At 33.5% G+C, this 22,872-nt stretch overlaps 3 protein-coding genes across 4 annotated transcripts; 2 read left to right on the top strand and 1 right to left on the bottom strand.

Moving 5' to 3' along the window:
- Positions 1 to 351: 351 nt before the first annotated feature.
- Positions 352 to 4,271, bottom strand: LOC107419713 (DNA-directed RNA polymerases II, IV and V subunit 11). 2 transcript variants are annotated; one of them, XM_016029586.4, is made up of 6 exons: positions 4,112 to 4,271; positions 2,820 to 2,945; positions 2,643 to 2,732; positions 2,450 to 2,528; positions 1,400 to 1,495; positions 352 to 609 (listed from the first exon to the last, which is right to left on the bottom strand). In XM_016029586.4, the coding sequence occupies exons 2-6, from the start codon at positions 2,870 to 2,872 to the stop codon at positions 577 to 579; spliced, it is 351 nt and encodes a 116-aa protein (XP_015885072.1). In that variant the 5' UTR covers positions 2,873 to 2,945; positions 4,112 to 4,271; the 3' UTR covers positions 352 to 576. The 2 variants fall into 2 exon arrangements, with proteins under 2 accessions (XP_015885072.1, XP_015884348.1); XM_016028862.4 differs by having other exon boundaries at positions 2,820 to 2,914.
- A 1,376-nt stretch (positions 4,272 to 5,647) lies between these two features.
- On the top strand, positions 5,648 to 8,643 carry LOC107403650 (pentatricopeptide repeat-containing protein At2g18940, chloroplastic). Its single transcript, XM_016010557.4, has one exon. The coding sequence runs from the start codon at positions 5,964 to 5,966 to the stop codon at positions 8,481 to 8,483; it is 2,520 nt and encodes an 839-aa protein (XP_015866043.3). The 5' UTR covers positions 5,648 to 5,963; the 3' UTR covers positions 8,484 to 8,643.
- A 1,005-nt stretch (positions 8,644 to 9,648) lies between these two features.
- LOC107426639 (adagio protein 1) lies at positions 9,649 to 17,120 on the top strand. Its single transcript, NM_001323880.1, is given in 2 exon segments — positions 9,649 to 10,015; positions 14,890 to 17,120. Coding segments are annotated over 2 exon segments (1,842 nt in total). The 5' UTR covers positions 9,649 to 9,782; the 3' UTR covers positions 16,499 to 17,120.
- Positions 17,121 to 22,872: the final 5,752 nt, after the last annotated feature.

Genomic DNA, 22,872 nt, shown 5'->3' with positions numbered 1-22,872 from the left:
ATTGTATGTGTTCTGTTTTCACTTAAATAAGTTCCCTTTCCTTTTTCTCTATATACTTTGTATTTTTTGTCTCACTTATATTTGTTCTTCAATCCAGTAAGTGATTACCATTGATTTAATGGATTTTTATCATTAGTCTGTTCTGGAATAAATAAATAGAAAATATAGTAACTTGACAATTGCTCAAGATGTCACATCCCCAAAAACAATTATTATATTTTATTTTATTTTATTTGTTTAAAAACTAGATTTTTTTTAGTTTGAAATCGTTAATTATCACACAAGCGACTTATCACATTACCATATCACCAAATTATAAAGTATGAATTGGAGATAGTCTTAAGCCAGCAATGGAATAAATCTATGATAAGTTTTTCATTAATAAAACTCCTGCTACACATTTTCAACATGCTTCATGACCATGAAAAAAACACACAAGTCATCAGTCCATAACATCCATCATTTTCAACCTAGAAAACAGTCGAGTTTTCTAACTCCAACTAGCAACAAAAACCATCGTCTGAGCATATCGTCCCAATAGTATACATGCTTCTCGAGAGATTTTTTGCATGCTTATTAATACTCCCTGGAAAACTTTGCTATCTCAGTCTGCATGGAGGAATTTCAGAATGTCAATTACACAACTCGGTCAGTCGTGTTACAGGCAAGGATATGAACAATTTTATATTATGGAGATAAATATTAGCACATATGCAATTTATTCTATTAAACCAGTTGTCTAATTCCAAACCTACCTAATTACCAAGGAAAAGTTGCGACCTTTTAAATATAATTTCCTGATACTAAAAATTTAAGTGCTGTTTCAGGGATTTTTATTTAATTTTATGACTTACAGTCTAAAATATATGGCCAAGATAAAGTACAATGCAATTATTTCAAAATTATGACCAAGTACAGCATGACTTCTAACATTCATAATAACCAAAAATATTCAATTATGAAAGCAGATTTACTTTCAAGCCAAAAAAATTTACTCCTAAAAAGGGTATATGTTCAACCCAAATCTCTCAAAACTATTTTTAGTTCAGTCAGATATGCAAGATTAATGCAAAGAAACGAAAAATAATATAAAAGGTCAGTTTATTATACATGCTCAAATAAAAAAACTTAGGTGCTGGGCAAGAAAAAAAGAAAATTCCAATCTTTACAGCAAGTGCCTAGTAATCTCTATAGCAGATCATTCATGATAAAATTAACAAGGGGTAGTAGAAGTAATAATTATTATTATCAAACTCTCAACTCAAAATAATAAAAGTAATTAAAAAAATCACAACAACTACTTTCTTATCAAACTCTCAATTCAAAATAATAAGAGTAATTTAAGATTTATTATATATATATAAAAATAAAAAAAAAAGCAACAAGGAAGATATCATACTTCAAAAGCATTCTTCAAATGGTCAAGTTCTTTATCCAGATCATTGATAGCCTGGTTATATGCTTGCATTGGAGAAGACTGGCTGGTGGTGTGAATCTACAGAACAATAATTTGATTAGAACCAGACAAACAAGAATGAAAGATGGGTACAACATTCTAAGATAATGACATGGGTTATGTGTTTCTGTACATTTTTCCATATGACTGTCTATATAATACTTGACTTGTGGATAGTACTGAAAATACGTTGTTTAAGAGAAGAAGAATGGGAGTCTTATTAGTTTATTAACTGCACATCATGTGTCCTGCATTCTGTAAGTGCATTATCCATATTATATTGGATTGCAAATGGGCTGTTATATAAACTTTAAAACTTTTCGCATGCAAAAAAAAACCCCATTTTTTCAAGGTTCATATGTGTGTATTCTGTCTGTTGGGTTCTCCACTATATATTACATTGGTTCAAAAGTGCCTTCTACACTAGATCATCCCACTGCAGAGTAGGAGATTGTCACATCCAGAACTTCCATATTTAAATAGGGAAGAAACACAATTAAAGGCCATAACCAACATAATTTTCTTCCCATGTCCCCAAATTCTACAACAGTTCTCCCCAGGCAAAAGGAGTCATCACTTTCTCATTATTCAAAACCCAAAAAAATAAGAAACATCCCTTTTCAAAAGGTTTATGCTCTTTATATTCAGCGCTGACAGGATCATTTTCTTTAAAGAGTGTTAACATGTACATGTGTGCATGGGCTGTGCATGTCTATTGTGCATGTATCTATCCTTATTGCATACATATACGCTGATAGACATGCGCATAAAACAATCTGAACAGATACTTGAATACAAATATGAATAAATATACTATATTTGTGTCTATACCACAATTAAATAGGGGTACAGCAACTTCAGCTTTCCATTTTGTAGCAATAAAGTTAAACCTTATATAACTAATATATGAGTATATAGCTAATGAACCACAAACAAAAATAACAAATTAAACCAATAAACAAATAATCATACTATAACAACATGAATACTAACCCTGACAATTATCTTGTACTGAAGGGGGTGAGGAAGCTTGTAACCAGCAAAAAGTACATTTTCATCCCTGTGCAACTGCCTGATTGTTGGGAAGAGAGAGAGAGGGTAGCATCAACCGAAATAAGTGAGCTAAACAATGAGAAATGATCCTTGATAAAATAATTAAGAATATTATTGAAAAATCAATAAATACATGCGAAGGATGTTGCCAATTGTGTGGTCCTCTCTCTCCACAGTGAATGATGCTGCATTTATGATCTTGGTGTCCCTCTCATAGGAGACCCTGAGTTTTATAATTCAATCATTTATCCAAGGAAAAAAAAGAAGTAAAATAAGAATTCAAATGATAAACAGAGCAAGGGTAAACTACTTCTTAGTGCCTTCTGGGACAACAAAGCGCTCATATCGGTCTGGGGCATTCATGGTGGGTTACTCCTCCCTCTCAAACACTTGTGGACCAAACAACTGCATGAACATTTGAATTTCAGCTCTACTTCTGGTAAAATAGGTTGCCATAAGGAAATGATCCACTGATAAAATATAAAATTTAACAATAACATCTCTCTCTCTCTCTCTTTTTCCCCTAATTGAAATAAGAAAATGATTGAAGTAGGCACTGGATATTCAAAATGCTACCAATTACGTTGGATTTCAGGATTTTTAATGCAATGCAAAATGATCAAGAAAAACAAATGAAACCCAATTCAATTGAGATTGGTTTGGATTATGTGTTACAGACGGTTGCACTCACATGAATGTCTATTAACATAGAAAGCAAGAGAAAACATTTAATAGCATATTTGGGAAACTCTAAGGTCAAACATTCCACGACTATAAACCACTTAACTACTTTCGATGGGTTCTTCTACTATTTCCTCCACACAGGAGTGCCTGTAGCAGTATTGAGGGATCCCCTAAATCCTCCGACATTGATACCAGAAGAGAAACCATATTGGATTACTAAAGCTCCGCAACTGGTATTTGACTAAGTCGGTAAGGCAAGGGCAACAATGTTTTGACGGGTTTTTTACTTGACAAGACTTATAAAAGGTCCGGTAACAGCTGGTTAATGTCAAAACTCCCGAATCATAGACTAGGAAAAGTGAAGATATGACCCAAAAAAAAAAAAAAAAAGCAATGAAATTAAAAGGAAATCATCCACATGGCTATATGCTCCTCCACCCACGTTCAAACCCCTCTGCATCAAATAGACACCTCAAAAGCCTAACCCCCATTAACACTCAATTTGCCACAGCCATTATAAGTTTCAATTAACCATTCAATCCCAATCCCATACTCTTCCATTTTATTCAAACTTATTATACACCGTTTAGACAGCCAAAAACAAAGAAACAGAAGAAGGTTTAATGGAAGTTCAAGATTGAAGTGACAGCAAACAAAGGAAAACAGCAAGTCATACGGATTCGAAGAACTAAAAACCCAATCTTCAAAAATTTAAATAAATCCAAAATTGTCTGAAACCCACTACAATCCAATATTGCATAAACCATAACCAAATGCCATAATCAATATGCAAAGAAATGAAAAAAAAAAAATTTATCAGCAAAATCACTTCATATGCAATCTTATAAAAAAAAAAAATAAAAAAAAAAAAAAAAAAAAACCTAAAGTCCCGGAATCACCGGTTTGAAATAACGTTACCTGAAACCTAGAAATAGGAAATGGGTCAGGTAGGTTGTGGCGAGAATTGCAGAGAAGAGTATGTGAATGAAACACTTGATGAGAGAGCGACAACCCCTAAAGAAATGAGAGTGCGCTCACTGAAAGAAACCGGAATTGTGTTCAAATAAACTGCAATTGAACATAAAATAAATAAAAATAAATATATAGTGCTTCTGTTTTGTTCTTTTTGTGGAAGTGTATGCTTATTTTTGAAAATTACAATGCAACCTCAAATTTCATTTTTATTACGGTGGTTTTATTTATTTGCAAAAATATATTTTTATACAAAAAAAATTAGGAATGTTGATATTATTGTACTCTAAATATTTTTTTACCATTTTGAATTTTGAGTTTCATTATTTTTTTTTTCAGCAATTATATCTTTTGTAATGTTCTATTAATTTTTTAACAGAATTATCATATGAGTGATATATGGAATAAAAAATTAAAAATGTAAAATACAATTCTATATAATTTAAAATATAAAATATAACAATTTTAAAATAAAAAATTAATAAAGAAGTAATAAACTTTTTTTATTAATGAAAATTATTATTCTTTTAATACATCAGTAAAATATTAAAATACAAATGTAATTTTTCAAAAGATAAAAGTAATAAGCCGATACATATTATAGAATTTTTTTATATAGATAAAAAAATATTCTTGTAATATTTTTTTTTGAAAAATAAAAAATTTATAAAAGAAAAATACATATTTTAAATCTTAATAGTATTTTTTTTAAAAAATAAATATAAAACATAAAAAATGCATGTAATAAATAGAAAAATAATTTCTAAAAATAAATTTTCAAAATTTTCTTTCAGATTTAATAAATACTTGATCAATATTTTTTATGGGTCTTTATTTTTTTCGTTTACTTATTTTGAAAATCTATGATATGTGTATATTGTTATTATTTCTTTTGAAAATTTATTTTTTCATTTTTTAATACTTTTCTAAGGTATTAAACAAATAATAATTATCTTTAATAAAAAAGTTATTGTTTTTCATTAACTTTTTATTTTTAATAAAAAGCATATACTTTATACTCTAAACCATATAAAATTATATTTTCTATTTTTATTTTTCACCATATATCCTTTATTTATTTATTTAAGTTTAATATCCTTTATAAACCAAAATATTATTTGGTCAACTTATATAATTTTTTTCCCAAATAACACATTTTACATTTTCTATGCTTATATATTTTTTATACAATAATTATTTTCTTTATCATGTACATGCATTTTTTCAAAAAAAAAATCTAGTTTGGAGTTTTTTGTTTTTAATAAAATGTACTATTTCACCTTATTAAAACGCCTCCTAAAGTGCTACAAATTCGAAAATTCCTAATTTAGTTGGCATTTTTAAATTGAAACATGGGTAAATTTAATATTATCATATGCAAATAATAATAGTAATAATAATAAAATAAGCATATTTTGTAATATAAAAAAAGTGCTAAAAAATCTCATAAAGGCACTGCTACAACAAGAAGAGGTGTTATCCGGAAAACATTTGGTTACACAGCAAGATGTTACAGAGCGACTCCGTTTCAAAAGGCCCAACATTTATCCTTTGAAAAATAAAAATGCCATCTTGATTGAATAAAGGCCTTTCATCTTTGTCTCTGTGTTTCCAAATGACCAATCTTTCTATCCAATTCTTTCTTATTCCTCTAATAATAATCACCAATCGTCTTCTCTCTCGCTACCAAAACCATTTCCACAAAATGCTTTTCTTCAACTCTCTCTCCATTTCTGCTCACTAAAAAAGGAAACCCAAAGCTCTCCATTTCTTCAAATTCAGTTTCTTCTTACCTCCAATGGAAGGTACCCTTTTTCCTTCTAGGCCAGTGTATCCACTCCCAGTCAACAGACCCACACAACCAAACCCTCCTTTGAAATTCAGTTCCACTACACTTCCACACCCTCCACAGTCCCCATCTCCTCCTTCATTCCCCATTGACTCCCTCCTCCATCACCTTTCCTCGCCTCCCAGCGTTATCCACAGGTTGAAGCCTATAAACCCACCTCAGTTCAGCAATGCCCATTTCGATTCTCTTCAGATTTCTGCTGATTCTTCTCAGCAACAGCAACGGCGTGCCGACCTCGAGAAACCCACCTCTGTTTTAGTCATGGAGAGCCAAGAAGAGGATCAATCTGAGGATGGTTTTCTTGAGTTTCTTACGATCAAGGGTAAGATGATGTTCAATTCGATTTTGGAGTTGCCTTTGCATGGTTTGAATGCTTTCTTTGATTCCGCCAAGCATGAGTTGCTTGAAGTTGATTTGATTAGTCTATTGAAAGCATTAGACCTCTCGGGCAATTGGGAGAAATCCCTTTTGTTGTTTGAATGGGTTGCGTTGAACTCGTACCCTGAAAATTTGAAACTGAACAATCAGATTATTGAACTGATGGTTAGGATTCTTGGAAGAGAGTCACAGCATACTATTGCATCAAAGCTGTTCGATGTAATTCCTGTTGAGGAATTTTCACTCGATATCCGAGCCTCTACCACTATAATTCATGCATTTTCTCGCACTGGCAAGTATGAGAAGGCGATTGCGATGTTTGAGCAAATGAAGGAGACGGGTCTCTCTCCAACTTTGGTTACTTACAATGTCATGCTTGACGTTTATGGAAAGATGGGACGGTCCTGGGATAATATTTTAGCTCTCCTGGATGAGATGAGAAGTAAAGGACTAGAGTTCGATGAGTTTACATGTAGTACTGTGATATCTGCTTGTGGGAGAGAGGGTATGTTAAAGGAGGCAAAAGAGTTCTTTGCTGGATTGAAGTTGCGTGGCTATGTCCCAGGAACGGTTACTTATAATTCATTGTTACAAGTTTTTGGTAAGGCAGGGATATACTCCGAGGCCTTAAGCATCTTAAAAGAAATGGAGGATAACAAGTGTCCACCTGACTTGGTAACTTACAATGAACTTGTGACAGCTTATGTGAGGGCAGGATTTTATGAAGAGGGCGCTGCGGTTATAGACACAATGACCCAGAATGGAGTAATGCCAAATGCTATTACATACACAACTGTAATAAATGCATATGGCAAAGCAGGAAGGGAGGATAAGGCTCTAAGGTTATTCTACCAGATGAAGGAGACTGGTTGTGTTCCTAATGTTTGCACATACAATGCTGTCCTTGGGATGCTAGGGAAGAAGTCACGATCGGAAGAGATGATAAGAATACTCTGCGACATGAAGTTGAATGGATGTGCCCCTAACCGTATTACATGGAACACAATGCTCGCCGTGTGTGGTCATAAGGGTAAGTGCAAGTATGTGAGCCGGGTGTTTCGGGAAATGAAGAACTGTGGTTTTGAGCCTGATAGAGACACATTCAATACTTTGATTAGTGCATATGGACGGTGTGGGTCGGAAATGGATGCTTCACAGATGTATGATGAGATGACTAAAGTAGGGTTTACTCCATGTGTTGCAACTTACAATGCACTTCTGAATGCTCTGGCCCGTCAAGGAGACTGGAAAGCAGCAGAATCTGTTATTCAAGACATGAAAAACAAAGGGTTCAAGCCTAATGAAACTTCGTATTCATTGATGCTCAACTGCTATGCAAAGGGAGGAAATATAAAAGGGATACAGAGCATTGAAAAAGAAATTTATAATGGTCATATTTTTCCTAGCTGGGTTCTTTTGAGAACCCTTGTTCTTGCAAATTTCAAGTGTAGATCACTGAAGGGTATGGAAAGGGCATTTCAGAAATTGCAAGAGAACGGATATAAACCCGATCTAGTTCTGTTCAATTCTATGCTTTCAATTTTTGCAAGAAACAACATGTGCAACCGGGCCCATGAGATGCTGCACTTGATTCATGAAAATGGCCTGCAGCCGGACCTTGTCACCTACAATAGCTTGATGGACATGTATGCTAGACGTGGAGAGTGTTGGAAAGCAGAAGAAATCCTTAAAGGACTACAAAAAGCTCGTGGGAAACCAGACCCAGACCTTGTATCCTATAACACAGTTATTAAAGGATTTTGCAGGGAAGGACTTATGCAGGAGGCTATTCGAATTCTCTCAGAGATGACAACTAGAGGGATTCGGCCATGTATTTTCACCTACAATACTTTTGTTACAGGCTATGTTGGGAAGGGAATGTTTTCAGAAGTAGATGAAGTGATTAGATATATGATCCAAAACAATTGCAAACCCAACGAGCTAACATACAAGATCGTGGTGGATGGTTATTGTAAGGCAGGAAGATATCAAGAAGCCTTGAACCTTGTCTTAAATATCAAGGAGATTGACAATTCTTTTGATGATCAATCTTTGCAAAGACTTGCTTCACGCATTAGGAATTTGGAGTAGTGAATTCTTTTGCTTGTTGCTTGGGTACAGCTGTGGTAGGTCAATCTTGAGAAGAAATAGTCAAGGCCAATTTGCTTTGGTACTCTGTAATATCATGGTAAATCTTGTAATCAGAATTATATACATTAATATAGAGGAGGAGGATATACATTTGGTCTCATTTTCTCCGTGTGTTTTTTAGTAGATGTAAAAATAGATCTATCAAGAATTAATAATTGCTACATTTTATTGTTTGAAATTGTTGGTGTTGAAAATTGATATCCTGACCAATTTGAGTAATTTATTTCCATGAGATTCAAGACCAGTAGACTGTAAAATTTTGTAGTTTTCTGGAAGTGATCTTCTTTTTTGGTGAGGGGTGAAAACTCCAGGATCTATAAAAATGGAAGGGGGTTTGCCATGATTTCCAGTGATGTATATGTGCAACTGCCACATTGAATTTAAAGCTATTTGAAGGAGGTTCTAAGTTTTGTTACATTTTCCTTCAGGCAGTGGAGTAAACTTTTTCTAGTGAATTTGATCTATAAAAAACTAGTTTCCAGATGCTTGTTGATAAAACCTATTAAATTGGGTTTTAAATTTACATTTGCGCAATTAAATTTTTGTTATTTGTCCAAAAAACATAAAATTTATTAAATTGGGTCATTAAACCGCCACGACGTTGATGATGATGACAAAGTTTAGCGTACGCACAAAGCGAGAAATGGAAGCAACTAGTAAGTAGAACAAAACGGTGCGTATCATGTTAATCCCTCCCTCCACCATACAGAGTCCCACACGACCAAAACCGAGAAAAGAGAAACCCGACCCGGATTTCAGATTTTTATTTCGTTTGGGTTTTTCTTCAAACAGATTGAAGGCGGTGTCCAAAACAGCACAACACGTAAACAAAAAAATAAATAAATAAATAAAATAAAAAATAAAATATGGAAAATGAGAAATATATATATGGATTAGCCCCACCCCACCCCCCTGAGTTTCTCTCTTTCTCTCTCTGAAAATAAAACCACTTCTTAGCTAAATTGCCAAACGCTGCCAACCACTCGTCTCTCTCTCTCTCTCTCGCACCTCCATTTCTGAAACAAAAAAAAAAAAAAAAAAAAGCTTCTACATACATTCATACGCTGTTTCTTTGATCTTTTTTTTTTTGAGAACTTCTTTTAGGGTTTTTTTTCTTTTTTGGTTTGGTTTTGAAAGATTTTATTTTATTTTCTTTTCTTTTTCTTTGATTTAAATGGGTTGAAGAGAGTATTGTGCTCCTAGTTGATTGGGAGAATAAAGGTATCAAAAATAAAAAAAATGGAGTGGGATAGCAATTCGGATCTGAGCGGGGACGAGGACGACGCTTTCTTGCTCAACGACGATGGTGGCCCTGGTCCACTTCCTTTCCCTGTTGAGAACCTGCTTCAAAGGGCTCCTTGTGGCTTCGTCGTCACTGATGCTCTCGAGCCTGATCATCCTATCATCTATGTCAATACCGTCTTCGAGGCTGTTACTGGGTACCGTGCCGAGGACGTACTTGGTCGCAATTGGTCAGTTCCTTCTCTTAATCTGTTTTATGAAATGCAATTTTAATGTTTCTTTTATTTTGCTTTGAATTTTGTTTTTGGTTAACTGAACTAGTAATCGATAGTTTTAGGGTGCATTTTTGTTGGGGATTTCTTGCTTCTAGAGGTTAATTCGGGTTTAGGATTTCTTAATTAGGGGTTTCGATTGGGAATTTTAAGTGGATTTTTTTTGGTAGCTTTGTATGCAAGGTTAGTTCAAGGAAAAATACTATCCTTCCTGAAGTTTATTTTGTTTGGAAATGTTTTTGCAATTCGTTTAGCAAGCGAAATTGTCATATGTTCATGATTTCCGAGGAGCTGCATATTTTGGAGTATGAATTAGGTTTGGTTGCTAAAAGTCAAACTTCAGTTCCCGGTTTAGGCTGTAGTCTGTAACTGAAACCCTAGTGTTGATATCTGACTCTAGCAACTATAGCAACAAGGCTTCTCTGTAAGATTCCAAATTACAAAATTTAAGAATCTTGTTGGCTCCTATTCTATAGCTAGACTAGACAATATTGAACTTCAATACTAATAGCAGTATAATGCCTGATTTGATCCATCTATTTAGCCTCATGGTCCTAACTAAGTTGAGTTTCTATAAGCTTACTGTACCTAAGACAAGAAGGCGAAATAAAAAACACATTTCACCGATTTTCCTTCATCTGCCAGATTAGAAACTTTTATTTAGATCCAATTCAGCTATTTATCGGGCACGGCGGAAGCAATACTATGATTGAGAGACAACGCTGTTTAATCATAATTAGATTTTGGGGATGGTGGTTGTGCTTTTTGTACCTTACCATCCTTCTGAACATTAATTGTATTACTTCTGCTGATCATATTGTCATATTTACACATTTCAATTTTGTAAAGGCTTGAACTATTTTTGGAGTTAGTACTCTGTGAAAAAAACTTGTAGTAATCTGTCCTAAAATTTATAAGTAGCTAATCCTTGGGCTTTTGGCCTTGCCCCTTGCTATTATTACATATGAATCATAAGCTTATGGTTTAATTTATGTAGTATCTGGGTGAAAATTATTTTAACGAGGCATCCTTTTAGCATTTACCATGTGGGAATCAATATTGAAGATGGAGTATGAGGGAATGTTTTGCATCTACCATATGTTGTTTTCTAAGGGGGGAAAAAATGAAAAGAGGGAAAGTGGATGGCAATCACATGTCCATAATATTAAGTTCCTATTGTCTTCCCAACTTTTCAAAATCAGTTAGAGATACTAAGAACTGATTAGGCAAAATTCAAACTGCTTCCTAGGCATAACAATCTATCTGCTATTTCATGTATGCTATTTTTTGTGGTATTTAGGTTTACTTTGCTAGTGTAATTTTTTGTTCAAGTTAGACGGGCCAACTACTGCATTTTACTCTTTGTATTCAGTTTATTGCTTCTGTGTTGGCATCAAACTCATGGTCTATGAAGGAAATTATAGACGGTATTTTAACATTCTGGTAAAATATTATCTAAAGTTGTTTAGGTCCCTTGAGCATGTATTTGTCTTTCTGTTCTTGTTGTGTTATGTTGGGCAGCTAGTTCACTGTTCTTGCCTTGTAAATTTTTTATTAATTATAGAAGTTGTGTACCTTAGAAAAGAAGAATTTCTATATGGTAATTGTACTAAAAGGAGTCAGGAAAAGGGTTATGTTTGTTCAGAACCTTTTACACTTTTCCTCAGATTGCTTATATTTGTTGTATAAGAATGGATACAAATATATGTATAAGTAACTTAAATCGATTGGAGACAAGATAAACTTAGTGGGATAATGTTGGTATGGTCCAAAGTACTTATATAGGCTGTATAGTCCTGTTTTTCATGACCCCATGGTGAAATCCTGAAGAAAGTGTGATAAGACCATTTATTTTGTGTTGCGTTTATTTGGTTTGAATAGGATAATATTCAATTTCCATTTTCCTCTTTCTCCTGTTCTTGCTATTGCCGCTGTATGAGTGTGTGAATGCATTCTTTATGTGAGGATTGCTAACGTGATGCCATTGGCTATACAAGCAATTATTCCCGTTGTGCTTAAAGTAAGAAAAAAATACTAGATTTTTTAGTTACTGTGATTTTGGCAACATTGATCAAGTGTCAGCCAGATAAGTTTCATTTATCACTGTTATGATCCATTAGTTCATTTTCCTGAGCTGTTTAATATGTGTAGTGACTTGAAAATGAACAGTTGTCTAGTACTAATTTCAAATTTTCACTTCCTTTGCTAGTATTTATTTCTTTTTTTTTTCCCCAATCCTTTTTATCTTAATTCACACATGCTTGGTGTTTTTTTAAAGTCAATAAAATAATGCATAAGCTATTAAAAGGCTGATATTTCAATATTCTGAAGCTTGTTTAATCTAGATGTTCAGTGCTGTTTATCCTAAAAATGAATTACTTTGATTAGGAATTATAGTTTTACTGTTCTCCACAAGTTATTATACAATTGTAATACCAAAACTTAAGCTTAGTGCTGTTTGGTCTGTTATCGGTAGGGCTTTTCCAATAGAGCTTCTGTTAGTAAATCTTTTGTAAAAAGAGGTTTCAAATGTATAATAAGAAGATGTTTACTGTTTTGGTTGGGAATCTTAGAGATTATTATTATTGGAAAACCAAAAACTTTACAAAGAGGGAAGATGAGATTTCTACGTAAATCTGGAAGAAGTTAAAAGTTTGGGCTTTTACAAAGAAGCCTTAGAAGGCTTTTATGGTCTTACAAAATCACTTTATAATGAATAACTAACAAACTTATTTTATTTCAGTAGAGTTTTTTTACCAGTTGGTACTTGGTAGAGCTTTTGGACCTTTGGAAAGCTCATCCAAATTGGTCTTTGCACTTGGTAATATGTATTAGTGTAAATATGTTTGGGTTGAATATTTCAGTAATACAAATTAGGCAAATGAGTACCTCGGCTTAGAATTGAACTTGGTAGAAAAGACATGAAACTGGCCAATGAACCTTCGTAATGGTGGCACTTTTCCCCAGTCAGCTGGTAGCATCTGTAGATTATAGAAAGAAAGAAAAAAAAAAAATTAAAGTTAAAATAATAATTTAAAGTTTTTTTCTTTTTTAGGAGCAGTAATATCATTATGTGAAAATTTAAATTTTACTCTATTTGTTGTTGTTTTCCCTCAAGTTGTTTTTCTACCAGTATTGGACCTTTATGGAGGAAGTCATAATAAAGGCATGTACAGCTTATGCGATTATGCTCGTAGGTATGCATGTTTAGCACTGCAGATAGCTTGATGCTCAAGGGCTGGTGTGTGTACTGAATTGGCTTTTCCATATGTATCCTCTAACAAAGTTGTGTGGTTATAACATTAGCTATGCTATCTTTTGCAATATGAATCCTAGGTTAGTAATTTACCTGCCTTATGCAGTTAGGTAGTCGCCTAGTCAGCTTTCTTTACTTTTAATCCCAATTTAATGTTTTGATGATTAACTGTGCAACTCTATTTGGCATAGTTTTCGTTGCCACTCTCTTTTAGTATTATATTCTTGGAAGATCACACTAACCTCCTTAAAATATTAGCATTTAACTTCGTTCAAATGTTTCTAGAGATACATCAACCTCCCCCCTAAAGGAATTCAGACGATTTTCCTGATGAGTAAAAACTTGAAAATTTTAAAGCAGGTAATAGGAGCGTGTTATTTTTGGAGTGCTGATTTTTAATTTTTAGTGTTATCAAGGAATAGTGATGTTAAAGATGCATAGTTTTGATAGTATTGATATATGATGTAGCACCTATATGAGAGGGGGAAGAGAGACAAAGAGAAAAGTGGAACATAGAACTAGAAGGGACGCTGGATTTTGATCTGTAATGTCAATCAATAGTCAGGTGTGGAAAAAATGTCCTGTTAATGGATGTAGTCCAAGCCAAAATAAGAAATAACCAAATATTTAGGATATAACATAACATACCTAAGTTGATATGAAAGTCATCTAAATAATAAGTAGATCATAAACTATGACTAACCATAATATATCTAAATTCCTATGATCTTTACCATATAGTTAATGATATTTGTAACAGTGCAGGTGAAATTGACAAGAATTGTTGATATATGATGCTGACATAACTCTAGCCAGGAAAGTTAATGTGTTGACTAAATATGAGAGACTATCATTGTGACTATCATTGCAATTAACACGGGCTCCCAATATAGAAAAATTGGCCCATTATTTCATGATTATTTAGCTTCCTATTAAATCTATAGACTTGGCTGTAATTGATAGTTGGCACCGGGTTTTAGGCTCAGTTATCCATGACTTCTCATGTGTGGGTGGATGATTTGAGAAAATAGTTGTTAGAAAAATGAAATAGAAGGTGCAAGGAACAAGCTGATGGTGATTTGATAATATTTGGACTCATTGGTAGGAAATGGACTCGTTTGATTGGAAATGAGTAAATTAGGAGGCAATATAGTCTTGTACAGATGGTTTTCTTGCCTTCGCTTAGAAACTCTGCTCCCTGTAAGGCATGCTCTTGAAACAAGATTCCTGGAAGGCAGAGTGCAATAGGGTGATACTTCAAAGGGTAAAGTGTTAATGACCTATGGAAATTGCTGTATTTTACTCTAGTTAAAGGGGAGTTCATTGTGTGTTTCCCATATCTTTTGTTATAATTAATCTGGATTTGTTGAAGTGTTAGAAAGGTTTGGCTTCTATTTTAGCTTGAGTTTCTGGATTGTTCTTCTTAGTATATATTCTTGGATAACCAGATTACATAATTATTTGAGCTTGAAACTGATTGTTATTTTCATGATAATGAAAAGTATTTATGCATCATATGACCAGGTATTGATTGGTTTGACTACTACTTTGTTCTGATAGTGTACTTCTGTTGCAGTCGTTTTTTGCAGTGTAGAGGCCCTTTTGCTAAAAGGAGGCATCCATTGGTGGACTCTACGGTAGTTACAGAAATTAGGAGATGTCTTGAGGAAGGCATTGAATTTCAAGGGGAGTTATTAAACTTTAGAAAGGATGGGTCTCCACTGATGAACAGATTGCGGCTAACTCCTATATATGGAGATGATGATACAATTACTCATGTGATTGGAATCCAGTTCTTCACAGAAGCAAATATTGATCTCGGTCCAGTGCCAGGCTCATCAGTCAAAGTGCCTGTTAAAGCTTCAGATCGGTTTCGCTCTGGCCTTTCCTCTTTCCGTGCTTTACCTGTGGGAGACAGAAATATTTGTCGTGGGGTTTGTGGAATATTGCAACTAAGTGATGAGGTACTGTCTCTCAAGATACTTTCAAGATTGACACCCAGAGATATTGCATCAATTGGGTCTGTTTGTAGACGACTGTACGAGCTGACAAAGAATGAAGATCTATGGAGAATGGTGTGCCAAAATGCATGGGGTCGTGAAACAACTAGTGTCCTGGAGACTGTGCCTGGTGCAAAGAGACTAGGGTGGGGTCGACTGGCACGGGAGTTGACCACTCTTGAAGCAGCAGCATGGAGGAAGCTCACTGTTGGAGGTGCTGTGGAACCCTCACGCTGCAATTTTAGCGCCTGCGCCGTAGGGAACCGTGTTGTCCTTTTTGGTGGGGAAGGGGTAAACATGCAGCCAATGAATGACACTTTCGTGTTGGATCTAAATGCCAGTAATCCAGAGTGGCAACACGTCCAAGTGAGCTCCCCTCCTCCTGGTCGTTGGGGCCATACTCTTTCATGTGTGAATGGTTCCCATTTGGTGGTATTTGGAGGCTGTGGAAGGCAAGGCTTACTGAACGATGTATTTGTGTTGGATTTGGATGCAAAACCTCCAACTTGGCGTGAAATATCTGGATTGGCTCCTCCACTTCCCAGATCATGGCACAGTTCCTGCACCCTTGACGGGACCAAGTTAATAGTTTCTGGTGGCTGTGCAGATTCTGGAGTATTACTGAGTGATACTTTTCTACTTGATCTCTCAATGGAGAAACCGATCTGGAGAGAAATACCAGTAGCATGGACGCCCCCATCTCGATTGGGTCACACACTTTCTGTATATGGTGGTAGGAAAATTTTGATGTTTGGGGGCCTAGCCAAGAGCGGACCACTCCGGTTTCGATCTAGCGATGTGTTCACGATGGATCTAAGTGAGGAAGAGCCATGCTGGAGATGTGTAACTGGGAGTGGAATGCCAGGTGCTGGAAATCCGGGGGGCATAGCACCTCCTCCTAGACTTGATCATGTGGCTGTGAGCCTCCCAGGTGGGAGAATCCTAATCTTTGGTGGTTCTGTAGCTGGGCTTCACTCTGCCTCGCAACTTTATATCCTGGATCCTACAGACGAAAAGCCTACATGGAGGATATTAAACGTACCTGGAAGACCCCCAAGATTTGCTTGGGGGCATAGTACCTGTGTTGTCGGGGGCACAAGGGCTATTGTGCTTGGCGGTCAAACTGGGGAAGAGTGGATGTTAAGTGAGCTCCATGAGCTATCGCTGGCAAGCTCTGTCATCTGATTTCAGAGTTGCATATAATAACAAGCTCTACCAAAAGGGGGTCACTGGGAGTATTCAACTGCACATGTGAGATCATTCTGAGGAGATCAGCTGGGAGAGAATGTTGTTCCGGTCATCACTTATAACTCTTGATGGGATAAGATAATGTGCTCGAGTTGGGGATTTGTTTTGGGCATTTTTCTTATATTGGATTGTCCTTGGCTCGAGATGGAAAATTTTTAATTAATTTTCAAGAGTGACTTGAGACCGTCTTTGTTTTTTGTGAGGTTTATGTGAGACTGCCCTTGAGTACGCACAATGAATTATTCCTCCTTGTCAGGTTAGTTGTATTCTGATAGACAGGTAGGTTTTTATATGTAGGTTTAGTTTCTTATTCTATGCCCATATGTTGCTTTTCTAAATTCAGGTTCTGTAATTTGAGCCAAAAGCAAGAAAAAACCCCAAAAAAGTAAAATAAAAATATTTGCCTGTTTATAGTGATGAACTGCTGCTAGCCATTCTATATGTAATGAAAACTTGGTTCAGCTCTCCTTCACTCATTGCAAAATATGTTATCCAGCTTGATTCAAAGGATATATTCAAGCAAGGATCTTGAGGCAGGACTAAGAAGCTTAGCACCCCGAATCTGCAGTAAAAATGGTGGTGCCATTTCTTGGTTCCAGGGCAAGGCCTCTAAAAGATTTTCATTGTATGATTTTTTAATATTTATTTATTATATAAATAAGTTTTCCTTTTTCCTTTTGAAAGCGTAAAACTTTTCAGAGCATCTTCACTACTCTTTTTTTATCTTTTATTTATTGCTTTTGCGAAAAGCAAATTGGTGAGTGGTTTTGAGATCGAAATAAGTTAAAAAGAGAGAAAAAACTAATTTCTATTTTCTGTTTTGTTGTTTGTACTCACGAGATATCTTTCAAATGTTACCGTATTACATATATCCAAACCATGACAAATGAATATTGCATGTGTATGGTATTAATGTTTTCCCTTTTTTTTTTTTTAAAGATAAAAAATAAAAAAAATCATTTATTTGCCATCATTTCGTGGAAATGAATTTGCTTTATCTATCAAGTTGGAGAAAGTTTCACTATTTGGATATGATATTCTAAATTTTGCTACAAACATAATTATATCAATTTGTCCCTAATGTTAAATTCTTCTTGATGGATGTTCTCTGCTTGGGATCAATTGTAAGTTGGGGAAAAAAAAAAAAAATCACTGATGCAATTAAAAAGATGAGCTTGACAAGACGACTTTCATCGCGCCTTCTAGTTTGCTTTGGTTGTCAAGTTTGGAAGATTTTAATGAAAGTGAGTTACTTTGGGGGGGGGGAAAGCACCAAAGAAGAAGTGACCGTGATAAAGAAACCGACCAAAAATAAAACTATTTGACAAAATGCATTTACACTTTCACCACATGAGAAATCTTCATTTAAATCTTTGGATATTATTTTCGACAACAATAAGAAAATAGATATAATTTTAGTACCAATAGGTTTAAATAGTAGAAATTTGATATTCAAATTTAACCACCATTTTCTGGAGCTGAGGTGGTGAAATGAGAGACGCAGATAGGTTGCCTTTTTAAATAATTTCATTATCTAAAAGATTTTTCAAAATGTTTGTTAAAAACATTTATTAAATGACACATTTTAATATATAATTAATTAGTATATACACATTATATAATTTAAAAATACGAATAAATGAATAAAAAATTAAATCAATTAAAAATTACATATTAAATCATTTGATAAATAATTTTGATTTATATTTTGATAACTCTAATATTATTGTTGTTTTATTATTGTATTTTCTATGATTATATGGAAATTAGATTTTTTTAATAAAATATAGATTTTAGATTTGCTACCAACTTTATATGGTACGAGAATAAATATTGGCATTGGAAAAGAAAAATACTATAATGCAGGTAGGTATCTATTATGGATTCAAATCCCTTTTTTCATTTAAAATCATCTTTAATGGTAAATATGTATTGCGTTTTATATAGTATATAAACTGATATTGTTTAAATTTAAATGGTATAAATATACAATTAATTTTAAAATTGTTCTCCATTAATAATGTTCACAACAACTATAACTTGATAGTTTGTGAGACAACTTTAGTGAATGACGAGGTTACATACTTATCACTTTATTTGAGAAAAGCCTATAACTGTCAGTCAGATGTTCTTGGTTTTTTTCAAATAACTAAATACAACAAGCAAGATACAATTACTAGACTTGAGAAGATGTGCCGCGTACAGGAATCTGTGATTTCTGTATTACAAGAACTTAGAGATATGTAGAATTTCTTATGTTTGCATTAAACGAAGATTTAGAAAAAGAAACGCACACGTTTAAGAACTTGATCAAAGACTAAAATTCTATCCTAGATGAAAGGGCGGGTTTCAATTGCCAGTTTAATGACAAAAAGTTTCAGAAATCACATAACAAACTGAAGGCTAATTTGGCAAAATTTAAGAAGTATTGTAGTTCAAATGAGGCTGATATTCTTAATAAAACTCAAGAAATTAATAATTTAAAAGATTATCAAGCTCAAAAGGAGTCTTTAGCTAAGACAGATTTAGAAAATTTGAAAAATAAGTACTCTACTCAAATTGCACAACTTACAATGAAGTGCAACGTAAAAATTCTGAGATCTCTATGAGAAACAAGGAGATTGACAATTTTAAAAATATTTATAAAAAGAAAAGAAATAGGTTGAACCTATTAAGAAGAGGTACAATGATCTTGAGAAATCAATTTATGGTCTTCAGAAATCAAATGATTTCCTATTATATGATAATAATGATTTAAATAGCAAGTATACAGAAATTTTTTAGAAGCTTAAAACTAAGAATTCTTAGAATGATAAGTACCTTACAAGAAAGTGCCAGGTTCAAGAATTTGTGATTGATGTGATAAATAAGGAAGTTATGGAGTTACAAAAAGATTTAGCAGCAAAAGAAAAGATACAAATGGAAGCTTTTCAGAAGAAGTGTGATGATCTTGAGAAATCAATTATTATCCAATAACAAAATGTGCAAACAACTGAAAAGGAAAAACAAAGTTTGAGGTGTTTCATAACGATATGAAGGATAAGTTGAAAAGTTTAACCTAGCAAGATAGTTTAAAAAGGGCTCTTATTAAGGAGAAAAATTTACAAATAAAGAATTTAAAAGATGATTGAACTTAACAGAAGTCTTTGACTAAGACAACTAATGAGGAATTGAAAGAATGGACTGCCCAAATTGTAGAACTTACAGTGAAGTGCAATGAACAACATGAGTAGGTTCAAAACTATTTTCTCTTTTTTTTGGAAATTGAAAAGTTGAAGAAAGAATGCAAAGAGAAAGACACCAAGCTATGTACTCTTCCTAAGAAGGAGAAAAATTTGGATATCTTGAAAGGCGATTGGAAAAATATAGAAATTAAAGCGGATGAGATGAAAATAGAGTTGAAGTACATTGAGAATAAAGGTTCTAAGAGATCTTGAAGCTTATAAGACGTAAGACATAACAAGCAAAATGAAATACCATCCGAAATAGTGAAGGGTGCTTGATAATATTCCATTCCTTGAAAGCCAGCGAATACTAGAGCCAGTGAAACGATAGCTACTAAAGCATAAACTGCTCGTTTTTCCTTCCCTGCTAGTATAGCATGATGAGCCCATTTTGCTTGTTATGTCTCACATCTTCTAAGCTTCAATCTTTCTTTTAGAACCTTTATTCTTAATGTACTTCAAATCCATTTTCATCTCATCCACTTTAATTTATATATTTTTCCAATCACCTTTGAAGAGATCCAAAATTTTCTCCTTCGTACGAAGAGTACATACCTTGGTGTCTTTCTCTTTGCATTCTTTCTTCAACTTTTCAATTTCGAAAAAAAGAAAAAGAAAATAGTTTTGAACCTGCTCGTGTGGTTCATTGTACTTCACCATAAGTTCTACAATTTGAGCAATCCATTTTTTCAATTTTTCATAAGCTGTTTTAGTTAAAGACTTCTTGAGCTAAATCATTTTTTATATTCTTTACTTGTAGATTCTCTCCTCGTTAAGAACCCTTTTTGAATTGTTTTTCCAACTTAAACTTTTTAACTCATCTTTCATATTATTAAAAAATTTCTCAGACTTTCGCTTTTCCTTTTTAGTTGTTTGCATATTTTATTCTAGGATAACAACTGATTTTTCAAAATCATCACACTTCTTTTGAAAAGCTTTTGTCAGTACCTTTTCTCCAACTAAATCTTTTCCAAACTACATAAGTTCCTAATTTCTCGCATCAGGTTCTCATAATCCTCAAAACTTAGTCTTAAACTTCTCAACACAACAATTTCTGTATACTTACCATTTAAATCCTTATTCTCATATAGTAGGATATCATTTGATTTCTATTAACCATAATTTAATTTCTCGCTATCATTACATCTTTTCTAAAGAGCTTCAATCCATTCCTTTTCTTTTTCTAAATCTTTTTTAAAATTTCTCAACCTCTTTATTTGTGAAGTCTCACATCGGTTAGAAAAGGGAACGAAACACTCCATATAAATGGGTGTGGATACTTTTCCCTTGCGAGGCATTTTAAAACCTTAAAGACTGGGTTGTAAGAGGATTTCTTAGGCCCAAAGAGGACAATATCGCATGCGGATGGTCTAGGTTGTTACAGATGGTATCAGAGCTAGTACCCGGATCGGTGTGATCGGTGTGCTAGCGAGGACGCTGGCGCTGGGCCCAAGGGGGGAGGATTGTGAAGTCCCACATCGGTTGGAAAGGAAAACGAAATACTCCATACATGTGGTGTGGATACCTTTCCCTTACGAGGCCTTTTAAAACCTTAAGAGTTGGGTTGTAAGAGGATTCCCTAGACCCAAAGAGAACAATATCGCATGCTAGTGGTCTAAGCTATCACATTATTTCTCACAAAAATCCAATTTTTTCGTGGTAACTTGCAATATAAGCAGAGTATTTATTTGTCAAATTCCCTAAATTTGTTGCATCCAAAACTCTTTCAAGTTTAATAATCTTTTAAATCATTGATTTCCTGACTTTTCAAGATATCAGCCTTATTTGAAGTGCATTGCCTTTTAAATTTTTACAAATCAACCATCAGTTTGATATAGACTGTCAATTTAAACCCTCCCTTTCAACTAGGATAAATTTTAGTTTTCGATCAAGCAATGTGTGCCTTTTTCTTTTTTTTAAATCATTTTTTAATGCAGAAATCAGAAAATTCATACACATACATATCTTTATAGATTCCTATACGCGGTACCTCTTCTCATATCTACTAATCTTCCCAAATAATATTAAATTCTAGTTTAGCCCTAAATTTCATAGATCTGTATCAAATCTAATTTAACCCTAAACCTAAATTTCACAGATTTGTACCAATTCTAATTTAATGCTAAATAAATCGAAACACAGAAATTGTTCACTTCGATTACCTTTGCTGTTCACTTTTGTTGTAGAATCGCATCTCTCTTTGCACCTCTATTCAATGTGTCACCGCTGTTATGTTCTATAGCAGGGTGTTTTATAGCTCTTTGTTTTGCTCTTCATTCTCTTATATTTCCGCCATGTTGCAGAATTGTTCCTTTATAACCAAAATCTCATTTTTCTATCTCATTTTAAAAAAAATTTCACAATTTGAATGAGATGAGCACAAGATCAGTGAAGGTTTTTTAGCAGATGAGATGACTATGACTAAAACTAGCTTTTGTTTTGTGGCAAGACCAAAGATGGCTAAGAGGAGGGTAGGCTCGAAAGTATTTAATACCAGTTAAAGTGTAGTCCATATAGAATCTATTTGATATAGCTGATGAAAGTAGAGTTTTAGTCTGTAAAATTTTATATAATAGATCTTTTTGAAAAAAAACTTTTATTAAAAAAGCTAATAAGTATTTGATTATAAATAAAAAAACTGTATTAAATATTCATTAAGCTGTATTAAATACTCATTAAATTTCCATATAAAATAAAAAAATAAATTTTTTTAGAAAAATTCAAAATTTAGATTTCTTTAAAAACGCTTAAAAAAAGTTTATTTTTTGTCAATAAATACTTATTAATTTTTACCGAACATCTTTATTTTTTTATAAAAAATTTTTTAATCCTCAAATAGAGCTTTTAAATAAAAAAACTCTGCCAAACAGAAGCATAGTCCATATGCCTTCACAAGATTTTACCAAATATATGTATATATATATGCCTTCACAAAAATATTACACTTGGGATTCATATAGAATATATATATATATATATTATAAAAGTATAAAATATTGTTATCTTATTATATTCGCACATTACTTAAAAGTAAAAATAAAAAAATAAATTTATTCAAAATAAATAAATAAATAAATAAATCCCCAG

The sequence above is a fragment of the Ziziphus jujuba genome, chromosome 1, assembly GCF_031755915.1.
Source record: "Ziziphus jujuba cultivar Dongzao chromosome 1, ASM3175591v1".
Taxonomy (NCBI): Eukaryota; Viridiplantae; Streptophyta; class Magnoliopsida; order Rosales; family Rhamnaceae; genus Ziziphus; species Ziziphus jujuba.
This window is presented reverse-complemented; position numbering and strand designations above follow the sequence as displayed.